At 32.8% G+C, this 13,021-nt stretch overlaps 1 protein-coding gene across 1 annotated transcript in view; it reads left to right on the top strand.

Moving 5' to 3' along the window:
* Nmdar2 (glutamate ionotropic receptor NMDA type subunit 2) overlaps nucleotides 1-13,021 on the top strand; it is a 344,677-nt gene that overhangs the window by 223,730 nt on the left and 107,926 nt on the right. The window contains exons 6-7 of the mRNA XM_088266416.1: nucleotides 7,460-7,634; nucleotides 12,874-13,021. Of these exons, the coding sequence (XP_088122542.1) occupies nucleotides 7,460-7,634; nucleotides 12,874-13,021 (323 nt within the window). The remainder of the gene's footprint in view (nucleotides 1-7,459; nucleotides 7,635-12,873) is intronic.

The following is a 13,021-nucleotide window of genomic DNA, read 5'->3' as shown; positions in this document are numbered from 1 at the left end:
CCAGTATTGAACAAAGGCCTCCCTCTTGGACTTCTACAGTTCTCTGTTAGACGCGACTCTTTTCCAGTGCAGACCAGCCACTTTTTTAATGTCGTCGGACCTTCTTGTTTGGGGCCCACCCACGCTTCTGTGTTTTGTTCTAGGCCTCCAGTCAAGCGCCTGTTTCGTTCATATATCCTCAGACATACGTGTCACATGACCTGGCTAGTTCCACTTTTGTTCACGTTATCCATAGGGTGAATAAATATCCATCGTAATAAGGAAAGAATTCAAGGCTGACATTACCATTATCGATAAAATTATGAAAAGTGTATTGAGATGGTTTGGGCATGTGGAACGTATGAGTGAGAAAAAAATGGACCGAGGAAAACTTTACGCAATCAGGTACATATGTCAAATACTTGAAAGTGGCTGGGTCAGGAGTCAAAGACTTGAAGCGGCGTAGTGGTTAGTTAGTTAGTTATCGAGTGTCTGATGAATAAATTATAATAAATTAGGAATTTCACTAAACTAGTTCTAAGCGTACATAAAGAGCAGTTAAGGAATTTATAAGAGGTTTAACCCAGAACAAAACGCGTTAGTTATCTTTTGTTCTCGAACAAGTTTAACTCGTGTTGGCAGAATACTGAACGAAGGCTAATATCGGCATTCCATTGTACTCGGAGGTATTCGAAAATGGTTTTAAATCACATTATCTGACCACGTTTTCCGCATGAATTGGAATAAATTGGAGGACGGCGCAGGTCTATGTGTGAGGGTGGGGGCGGGTCTAGGGGTGGGGCGAGGTCTAGGGGTGGGGGGAGTTCGGACAAGAGTGTCAGCAGATAACTTCAGATCCAAAGTTAGAATAGATTAAATTAGATTAATCGAACACATTGTTGGAAGTTTACTCCTCATTCCGTGAAGCAGATGGGTACCAGAAAACTTGAATTCTAACGAAAAACTTGTGTTCGCTTTTTATTTCATTTTGATTCGTTAACTGTTTTGACGATAATAGGCGGAGACAGCCGAAACACGACTCTTTACTATATAAATAAATAAATACATGTAAATAAATATATAAATAAATATTACAAAATAAAACAAAAACACCAAGATCACCTGATCATCCAAGATTTATATTTATTTACACCATTTTTTTAAATTTCTATATTTTCATTATTTTCATTAAATTTTATATAATAGAACAATAATCATCAAGCTTTTTCTACGTTTATTTTATTCGACCAGTGCCCGGATTTGTCATTACCAACATCATCAGACTACCAGTAAATAACATAAAATATAAGTGGAAATTTCATTACATGATTAATAATTTAAATTTTACTTAGTAAATACCACTATTTCTATAAATCTTGTGGGTAGAAATCCTAAAAATAATTAATTCGAAAAGCCATAAACTGCAACATTTTGAAACTATAGAAATAATCTCCTTTATATATTTGTTTACATTATCGAATTTATTTAATTTATTTAAAAAAACTTACTAACTATCATGCCTCTTCTTTGCAAGAGTAGACAGAGAGAATAGAACGCAACACCAATCTGTGTTCGCAAACTCATTTATGCATCTCCTCACACATACCCGCCGATCGTTTCGAGGCCTGATAAAATTTTTTTTAAATAATTGACATACCTGATCATGACAAGTTTTTCTCAGTTTTCGTCTGCTCTTTTTTTCCTGAAATCCTAAAAATAATTAATTCGAAAAGCCATAAACTGCCACATTTTGAAACTATATAAATTCATAAAAATATAAATAACAATACATCCATAAGTAATGATATGACAATGACTAAAGCTCCCCTCCTATTGTCTATGTTCCCATTGATAAGAAATATTAAAAAAATAATTATAATAATAAAAATGAAATAAAAAAATGAAAATAAGAAACAGCTTTTACCCCCTCTTCAACCTTCAGCGTCCCAAGGTCTTCAACTCTGAAATTTAGAATTAGCTTCATACGCGGTGTTAGAAAATGTTGCGGAATGCATCGAAACACGTGTCACACTAGACTTTAAGAAAAAGTTGTATTTACTAAGTAAAACTTGCATAAAAAATAAATGTTTTTTACTTCAAAGTGACTACCGAATAAATAAATGAAATTTATATTTATAATTTACATAATGCGTGGTAAATACATATTGTTCTTAATCTCTCGAGATGTAAGATTTTAATGAAATTTTTACACATCGTTTGTTCAGTCAGTAAAACATCTATCTATCCGATAAATAATTTAATCGTATTGTACATCAATAGATGGCGTTGGTAGTCCAAATCCTGACATTATCAGGAAATATTCGAGAAATTTTCACTAAATCCCAAACGTGAGACCACAAGCTATCTGATCTGGTATTTTATAGCCCCATGGTTAAGGTAGTACGCACGGAGAGGTAAATGTCTATTGCGACCTGCGTTTCGATGCATTCCGTATAATTATCAAACGGATATTTAAAAATGATGAACCGAACGCATCGAAACAAGTTTTACAATATATACTTATTGGTATTTACTATTTATTGATTTGGCATTAACTTTGTGGAATGATATGATTATTTTATTAAAATTAAACACTTGAATAATCCACTTTATCGAGTTTTATTTTTATTTACGACTAGTTTCGAAAACGACAATTGTTTTCATCTTCTGGTACAAATTAAAACTTATAAACATTAACTTGTATTTACTAATTAACATTTAAATTAAAAAGGCATTAAAAGCAATGCAGTTGTAAAACACCGAATTCAATAAGACCCTATTTAAAGGAATTCGTTATGATTTTTTTTATTCGACCATTTAAAGATAATCCCGCTAATTGGTACACAAGTTACAGCTCCTGATATATTTGACAATTTTACATCAAAAACTAAATCAGGAAAGAAGTATAAATCGAAACAAATGAAGAATACCATCCCTATCCAGTAAACCCTAAAAAGTAACAGTTATCTTATTTTAAAGTTTTGTACGGCCAAATAGGTGGAACTGTATAATATAAAATATATGAAAATAAAAAAAACAACTACATACTTATATAGTTTTTTCCACATATATTTTATTTGACCAGTGACCGGGTTCCGTCATTACCGACATCATCAAACTGGTGGGAGACTAGACAACATTTTATGTTTATAACTGGTCAAATAAAATATATGTGGAATAAAACTATAAACTTTTTATTTTATTCTGCAACAATACTTCATTTGTCACATATCTGACATTTATGTACTTAGTCTTCCTCCAAGTCCTGGTGAAGGCATACCTACAAAGTTTGTTATGTCCCGACAACTCCAAGATTTGCAACTGTTCGTAACTGTCCGAAAATTATTAAAGTTACACCAATGATTTATGTAACTTTAAATATCTAACATACGTAACGCCTTGATAATTAATAAACTGGTTTGAGCACAGTTTCATGTCCGCCTCCGTAGTGTAATGGTCAGCACGCTCGGCTACCGTTCTGGAAGACCCGGGTTCGATTCCCAAGGGGGGTAAAATGAATATAAGTGATTTTTTCACTATAATATTTATTCAATATTACCATGGACTGGTACCTGAAGCGGAGGGCTGATCACCTTTCCTTCATGTGTAAACGATCAAGATAACACTGCGTTTATATGACACAGTGCCCTATGCACCATTGGGGTGCGGATAAGGGTTTTATTATTTTATTATTATTATGTATACTCGTACTATACGACAAAGAGGAGTGAGTGGTAACGTATCTTAACACTGAACTAGTTTGCGGGGTATACTCGTATCAGACGCATCTAAAACATTTTTTTTGCATTTGAATTACCGATATTCCTTGACATATTTTATTTATTGTGGTGGCATTCACTTTGTGGTAAGACACGATGAATTTGTAAATGAAAACACTTGTTTTTACTACTTAACATTGATTTATTTTTAAATAAATATAAATCAAATAGTAAAAAAATGTTTTCATTAACAATTCTTTGACAAACAAAAAAATGCATCTATTTTTCATTTATTCATTTAAATAAATAAATAAATTGATATTAGTAATGTTAGTAAATAACCACTCACCGACTACTTCTGTCTACCGGTTTCGAGACGTACCCGTCTCTTCGTCAGGACATACACTACAATTTAACAATCATGCGAACAACACTACACCACACCCACTTAGTACTATTCACATACACTATCACTACACATGCAAAACATGCAGAGCGAGTTGTTAGTCCCACCATGCTTTTGGGAAACTAAAATAAATAAATAAAATAAATAAATGTACACGCTTAAAAATAATCATGCTTGTAATTAAACACTCTCCTTTTCATTCATCGCTCACTTAGTAAAATACCACTTGAAAGCTCTACTTCATGACTACCGGTTTATGAATAACTATTGCTTCATTAGGTTAACTGTGGACTTGAAGAAAATTGGTACGGTGTTCTATTTATATAAAACAAATAAGATTATTATTTTTAGTATTTTATTTTATTTATTTAATATGGTAACATTAGAGACTCCGTAGTGTAATGGTCAGCACGCTCGGCTACCGTTCTGGAGGTCCTCCAAGGGGGCAAAATATATATAAGTGATTTTTTCACTGTAATATTTATTCAATATTACCATGGACTGGTACCTGAAGCGGAGGGCTGATCACCTTTCCTTCATGTGTAAACGATCAAGATAACACTGCGTTAATATGACACAGTGCCCTTTGCACCATTGGGGTGCGGATAAGGGTTTTATTATTATTAACATTAGAGACAGAGTTTATTTTTAAATAATTTAATTCATTTTCTAGACATTTCTACATTACAATCTTAAAATTTATAACGCTGTTCTCTCCAATACAGAGATTTATCTCTTGTGCTTGAAGATGGACTAAGACTTATTATTTATCGTTTATGTTTGTGGGTGTTATAATTTAAAAAAATATATATAAATAAATACTATTTCATTATCCTGGTGACCCTTTTTTAGGGTAGGAATGAAAAACTACAAAGAGATTACTTTATTTAAAAAAAACATTTTTTGGATAACCCGTGTTTACATTTTTTCATCATTTTCTCATAATATAAATCAAGATAGAATCTTAAGTTATAACAAATTTTCTTTGACTGTTTTCTGTACTTGTATATATAAACCTTTTAAGCTTTTAAGGTATTAAGAACTTTACCGAATTTCAGGATATTTTTAACTGAAGATTTACATTCAAGCTACCAAATTTACTTATTTAACTAACCCTTACAAACATTATTTTTGCTTTGATCGTTAGTAACATCAAATACCTGCGTCTAAATAACTGCCTAGGCCATTCATCTTTCCATTATGCAAAGGGACTCTCATTATTCCTTTTAGCATATTCAAATAAATATTGAACTTCATATCATCAGTAATTCACTGAAAACTACTTGTTTGCAAATCAAATACAATCTTCATTTATTAAATCGGCAATTGCTTTTTGCTAGTATTTATACACTTTTGTATAAATTTGGTAAATGCCACTTTTTCTAAAAATCTATTGTTACACGTGTTTCATTTTAAATTCAAATATTTAAATAGTATTTAATAATGATGCTGAATGCATTGAAACACTTCACAATAGATTTAAAAAAAACTGAGGGTTTTATGAAGCAATTTTTCAATTATTTTTTTTATCATTTTGTAAACGATGTTTTTATCAATAAATTACAAAACTATAAAAAAGCAATGCAAAAATAATTAAAGTTGAGGTTTATGTTAACGGAATATATCTCGTTATTAGCCACATCATCTATGATAAACAAGTGACTTATAAATAATTAAATAAAAAAAGATATCGAAATGTGCAATAGATACAGAAAAACCCGGTGGGAACAAATTGTTTTTAATTTCAATTTGAAAAATTGTCAAAAAAAAAATGATATGTCAAGACAGAGGATGAATATAATACGTTATTTGAAAATAAAGCGGAATCAAAACACGTTTCATTACATATTTAAAGATATACTGGTACATACCAAGTAAAAATTAAATTAAAAATAATAAAAAAGAAATTCAAGATGATAAAATTGATTATTTAATTTTAATCATTATTTTGTCAGAGTAAGGTATTTAGTTAGCGCACTTCAGGTATTATTCCAGGGAGATATTAAAATGAAAAATAACACTTTTATATAGATCTTCCTGTTATTACGATGGCAAATTTTTATTTTCCAAAACATGTTTCTCTTTAAATATCTTCCCAGTTGAATATTAACTTGTACAATAACGATCCTTTTGATTGGGTAATGTAAAAGAAATAGCAAGAAGCATTAAAAAGTTTTTAAAGTAAAAAGCTTTAAGAAACTTCCCAACTTTTAAACAACAACATATTTCTTCCACTTATTCTGTCAGCTTCCATCTCTAGTCGCAAAAGTTAACATCACTTACAATTTATTTGCTACGTAAACATACAAGGAACGTTTAAGTAAATATATACAATTAACATATTATTAGTAAACAATGTATTGATTTAAACAGATAAACTGTATGATATTTGTGCATTATTAATCCATATCCGCTCCGTATGTGAGGCATATAGAGTCCACATATTACCCCCCTTGCATCCTCAAAAATAAGTTCTGCATCCTGAGTTCTGCAAAAATTGGCGACAAATTGTCAGTACGAGACGTCTTGGATCTCGGGAAACTGATGCCTCGTAAAAGAGCCTAGCCAAACCGTGGCCACGCGTGGCCTAGTCAAGTGAATCGTTTTTTATTGGTGACAGTTGTGACCATGGGTTGCTGTATCCTACGCCATATTTCTCCATTCTTCACGAAGTCAAAAATAATAGAAAGGGATAATCTATTATGAGGCAACCAGTAACTTCTCAGCATTTGCTCATTGCTGGGAGGAAACCACGTAAAACTCCTCAGGAGAAACCGAACTGTTGACTGTCGTCAAAAGACTATCCGTTCTACTAGAAGAGGGTTCAGCATTTCGTGTCCCAGATTGGTTTATTGTATCAAGGTTCTTCACTATTTTTATCATGTATGATACTCTGTTAACCTATAAAAATATTTCATATTAACCTGAAAATAAAACTAATACCGATATCAATTCAAGGGTGCATAGGGCACTGCATCAAATTGATGCAATGTCGATTTGATAGTTTATTATATGAAAGCAAGGTGATAAGTCCTGCGCTTCAGGTACCCGCCCAGGATAGTTATAAATATTACTATTAATAAATATTTCACTTTGTGTCTTGGCTTGGTTTAAAATACCAATGTCCTGTACTATTTTTATCATGTTTGATATACCACCTCTCATGAGGGTTTCTAATAAACTTACACGGATAGGTCCTCATCCACTATCTTGCGATGCGCCTCCAGCTGTTGTCTGTGACATGTTTTATATAATCTCTGATCAGGGTTTATTTGATCTATTTGTGGGATAATTTACGTGACCCCGATATTGATGCTGTGAATGTTTATTTTTAAAATCATATTTTTGTCCTCAGGGGTCCATTTCGACACGTCCTCAGCCTCCCTGGTGAACGAGATCACGACCGCCATAAAAGTGTACGCTTACGGGGTCGAGGAGTACGTGGCAGACCCTCGCAACTCGAACAGGCCCCTGGGCACGCAGCTCTCGTGCGAGGGTCCTGGCGACGCTCGCTGGCCGACTGGAGACAGGTAAACAAATATTAAATCATTTTATATTACTTATTTATTTCTTTACAAAAATGTTTATAATATTAGTATATAACCACTCACCGAGATTCTTATATCTACCGGTTTTGAGACGTACCCTTCTCTTCGTCAGGACAATCACTACCACAGCATGCAAACAATACCACCCTTCACCATCATAGCACCATTTACACACTTAAAACTACACAAAATATTTAACACATGCGGTTTTTGGTCGACCCGGAGACCAACATGCACTAAAGTTTTCACCACAGACATGCGTTACGAGCCGAGGTTAAACATGCACTAAGGAGGTTAAACATGCATGCCTTAGTGCATGTTCAACCTCGGCTCGTAACGCATGTCTGTGATAAAATTAAGATAGATGCGTTGAGATGGTTTAAACATATGGCATGAATGAGAAGAACCAACGGTAAAATAAATTTATGAATCAAATGTAATTGAAAAAACGTGCAGAGGAACACCGAGAAAAACTTGGCATGATCAGATACGTCGAATACTTGAAGGCCGTCAGGTTAGGAATGGAAATAATCGGCGAGTATGTATGAGGAGATGCATGAATGTGGAAGAGGCGACGAATGTTTGCAAAATCAGAGTAGTGTGGCGTTCTTTTCTTCCTGCCTACCCTTGTGAGTAAGCGGCGTGATGGTTAATTAGTTAGTATTATCCTTATTAATTTCGCCAAACATCTCGATAAATTGATCTCGCGGCGATTCTTCGATCGCTATAAGACTTGAGAAAAGATCATAAGAAGCTCCTCTGGGGAAATGTTCTGCAGGCTCAAACTATGTGGAGTTAGCGAAACTAATTAACAATCTGTAAATTATCTAACAAAAGCAGTTTTCGTTGGCTAATTACGGGCTTCGGCTAATAAATCAGAGCTGTCTGGAAGCCCGAGTGCGAGTTGATAACCCTTCGTGATGTTTTATTATACTTTGGATTCCGTAATGAATATTCGAGGCGACTTGGGAGCGTGCTTTATGGCGTGTAAATCACTTTAAAGTGAGATGTTAAAAATACGTATCTTGTAAACGAGAAAACATGATGTGTTTTTTCGCAGTCAGCTACAAAATATTATATTTACATTTTCTCGTATTCAGTACATATGAAATAAATAACACACATCTAAAAAAATACTGTTATAAAGCATAATTTGGAACACAGTTATGCGATGAAAGCACAAGTTCAAATATTTTATATTCATTTTTATACACACATAATTTTCAAATAAAAATAATCTTATCGATGCCTCTACTTTATATGAATCATCTATGATTTTTTTATATGAAAGAAGATGGATGTCTGAGCATCCCATGAAATGCTAGGTTAAAAGCCATGGGACGCTTAGACTTCCATCTTCTTTCATAAAGAGATACATGTTTCATTCAGTGTTGAGATACCTTTAAATTGACATCTTAACCGTAGGGCGAGTAATCCAGTGTCTGATATAATAAATAATATTGATATCGTCAAAAAAAATAATTGAGCATCATTACCTTCATCATCTTCATCATCTTCCTATTCTTCACCATCTTCATCAACTTCTTCTTCTTCTTCTTTTTCATCAACTTCAACTTCTTCCTATTCTTCTTCTTCCTTCTCATTTTCTTTTTCTCCACAATTGTCATTATTTTTTTCGAAATGAAGAAGACTGTTTATTTAAATATTTGACTTAATTTTTTTCAACGGTTATTTAAAAAAAAACATTAATCAATATTTTAATTTCTCAACAAATAGAAAATAAATGAAATTTATTCAAAAATATGTTCAAGTAAACCACATTATAGTTTTTCTAAAACTGAACAATGATCAGGAAGTACACAAAATAACTTAAAAGCATTCATCGTTCTACCACACATTCGTCTGAGAAATAGCATTTCTACAGCATTCAATCTACTTTCATCCTTTTTTTATTAACTCCATACTCCATACATACGTCTTTTCATACCAGTAGACCATTGTATACTGCCACTTACTGGATGACTATCCCACAGGAAGCCTACCTACTTTAATTTAAAATAATAATTGATATTCCATGTCAGGCTTTTGTGGTGAGAATGTACTCTCAAGCATTTAGTATATTTATAATTCTATTAGCAAAAGTTCTGCCATCTGGAATGATAACTTTAAGCGCTTGACACAATAATCGTTTTATGGCCTCTTTTTGCTCTAAAACTAAGAACTTCAAGCTTCTGTCACAAATTAAAAGCAAGAATCGTGTGCTAAATACACGGCTACTTTTATATTAAACGCTTTGTTGATAAATTTTGCTTAAAATTATTAAAACTTGTAAGAGACGTTGCTTAAGGAATATCAAATTATTTCTACAAAACTTAAATAACCGTAAAAATAATGACTGTTTTTTTCCCCGGACTTTCTATTCCATTATGCCTCCGTAGTGCAGTGGTTAGCGCGTTTGGCTACCGCCAAGGATACCAGGTTCAAAATAATTATAATAAGTCCTGGTACTTACCATAATGTATGGAAGTGAAGCATGAAGTTAGCAAAAAAGGATGAAAATAGACACAAAGCATTGGAAATGCAATTTCTCAGAAAAACGTGTGGCAAAATAATGGTTGATCGATATTAGAATTGTGAAATAAAGAAATAATGCATCGCCGAGATTAGCATTATGGATGAAATAAAAAAAGATGTTTCGAGATAGTTTTGACATGTGGAACAAATAAGTGAGGAAAGAACGGTTAAACAAATTAATCGGGCAAAAGTATATGAAATAAGGAGCAGAGGAAGACCGAGAAATACTTGAATTATGATGAGGTATATGAAATATCGGCGAGGTGAATGTGGAACATTCATGCAACTACTTTACTTGGCATTCTATTCCACCTGCCTACCCCTGCGGGGAAGTAGCATAATGGTTAGTTAATAAATAAGCCTACGATATAATAAGAATCCATAAAATTTAAATATTGAATATTATTTTCATATTAAATAATTTCGCTTTTCCCGGGTGAATTAGCCTACCCAATTTTCTGGTCATTATGTTTTAAAAAATGGCTTCGTCAGCCCTTGTTATTGGCCACAGCCAAAACCACCCTCCGTAATCCCTTTCAAAATATGTTTTTGTGGTCTAAAATTAATTCATTGTGATTTTTTATACCCCATAAACATTTTAGTACATCGGAATTACACCATCATTTGTGAAACAGTAGGGTGGTGATTATAATTTAAGTCTTTATAATATGTGCGTGCGTAGGTAAGTGAAATATAGGAGATATAAAATTGAGTTAGATTAAAATGTGACTCAAAAATAAAAATAAAAATAAAAAAAACCTAACGAACCATCACGCCTCTTCGCCACAGGAGTAGTCTGAGAGAATAGTTTTTAGTTGATAAAAATCGGTTGCAGAGATTTGAAATTTATTTTATAATTATTATTTCATAAAAAAAAAACTAACTTACTGGATATAGGCAGAGAAGTAGAAATCCACGCCAATTTGTCTTTGAAAACAGCATTCGCCTCTTCCACATTCATTCATCTCCTTATAGATACCCATTCATCTCCTTATAGATATTCCAAGTCCTGACTTGACCACATTCAAGCTGTTTAATTACTTGACCACGCCATATTTTCCTCGATCGTCATCTGATTCAATTACTAAGCAAATTCACCTCCTAAATTTGTCTCACTTTTCTTTCTTTACTCATTCAACTCGCATGCCCAAACCATCTCAACATACCATTCTTAATTTTATAATAATGCTTATCTCACCCTTTCATTCATTCCTTATATCAGTGGTGAATGGTGCACGTGTGGAAAGTGATGATTTTACCGGTCTTTGAGAGCTCATAAGCCCTGTAAATAAGACTTTCAAATTCTTCTTCATCTTTTTTCAGATATCAAAAACCTTAATCATTCTCCAATGCTCGTAGACATTCTCTATTTTTTTATTGTTCTCTAAAAAAATATCAGAAATTCGTAAAAAAATTTCACATGTATAAAACGTTATACTCCATCGATAATTACATTTATAAATATAATTTCTTATTCCAATTATTTTTTTAAACAATTTTTTACAAAAAAGCTTTCATTCCGATGTTATTCAATAGTTTCAATAATGCCAAAAAATACCGATAACAATTTACCGGCAAAGCAACTGTTACACGAAACACATGGCTTTTATCGGCTGTTTGTATCTGTTTAGAACAAAAAAATTCAATATTCCTATTTGATACTATTTTTAAAACGGCTTCGTTCGAGTACCAAAAAACCAAAAAGCGAGTGTTGGAATATAAAATAACCAAACTCTGTGTACGATATTAAATAAAGCGGGGCGCGTTTTTCCATTTCTATTTTTCGTTTTTTCAAACACTTCTCTTGTTTACATACATTTATAATACACTCACGTGTAAGGCGTATGTTTGGGAACATTTCGAGTTATTCCGTTTGCCTTTTGAATTAAATAACTCTTGTTGGACCTGTGTAATTCAATCACGCCATTTCCCAAAGCATTTAAACGGGACACATACTTCTACAGCATTTTTTCCCCGATGGTTTGGAATACAAATTTCTTTTTAATAACGGTTTTTATGAGTTTTAATTGTGGATATTTTAATAATAATAAGTGGATATTTTCTCTTTCATTAATTTCAAACTCTGTACTGCACAGATCAATGTGTACTTTTAAGCTATTTTTAGTAAACTTTACTTAAAATATTTTGTAAATGAAGAAAGCCAAAATCTCAATTTTGATTATTTTTACCCAGCCATGCGTTGCTGTGGCTTAGTTTATGGTAGTTAAATAAAAAAGAAAGAAAAGAAGAAGCAGAAAATTTTAATATGTTTAATTTCACAATGCTTGTGGGTAATATAATATTTAAGCAGCTATCAAAAAGTACGATGTCCGCCATTAGCAATTAATTACTGCATGTATTGCAGTTACATTTTAAAAAGATGGCTCTGCCATTGCGTTAAAATGAAATTGTTTTTGGGGAAGAAGAAATACATCTGTTACTGGTTAAAACTCCAGTAAAAGGGTATGAAAACATGCGCGTATTCAAATATTTGAATGCAATTTTGTGTTAAAATTTCAAAGTTATCAGTGAAAAACATAAGGAGACCTAAAATTTTGAAGAAAAACAAACAGATTAACATTGTTATTATTACACAAGTGAAAATGAAGGACTGTGGATACTTCCGTTGAACTCTCTTTTTTAAACAAACAAAAAAACCAATCAATTCTTATTTACATTGTTACAGATTCTTCAAGTACCTTCGCAATGTGTCAGTTGAAGGTGACCAGGGGAAACCAAATGTGGAGTTCACGGCAGATGGAGACCTCAAGGCAGCTGAACTGAAGATCATGAACCTGCGGCCCGGGGTGTCCAAACAACTAGTTTGGGAAGAG

Source organism: Brachycentrus maculatus, unplaced genomic scaffold (assembly GCF_059751285.1).
Source record: "Brachycentrus maculatus isolate JH-2025_06_01 unplaced genomic scaffold, ASM5975128v1 h1tg000268l, whole genome shotgun sequence".
NCBI lineage: Eukaryota > Metazoa > Arthropoda > Insecta > Trichoptera > Brachycentridae > Brachycentrus > Brachycentrus maculatus.
This window is presented reverse-complemented; position numbering and strand designations above follow the sequence as displayed.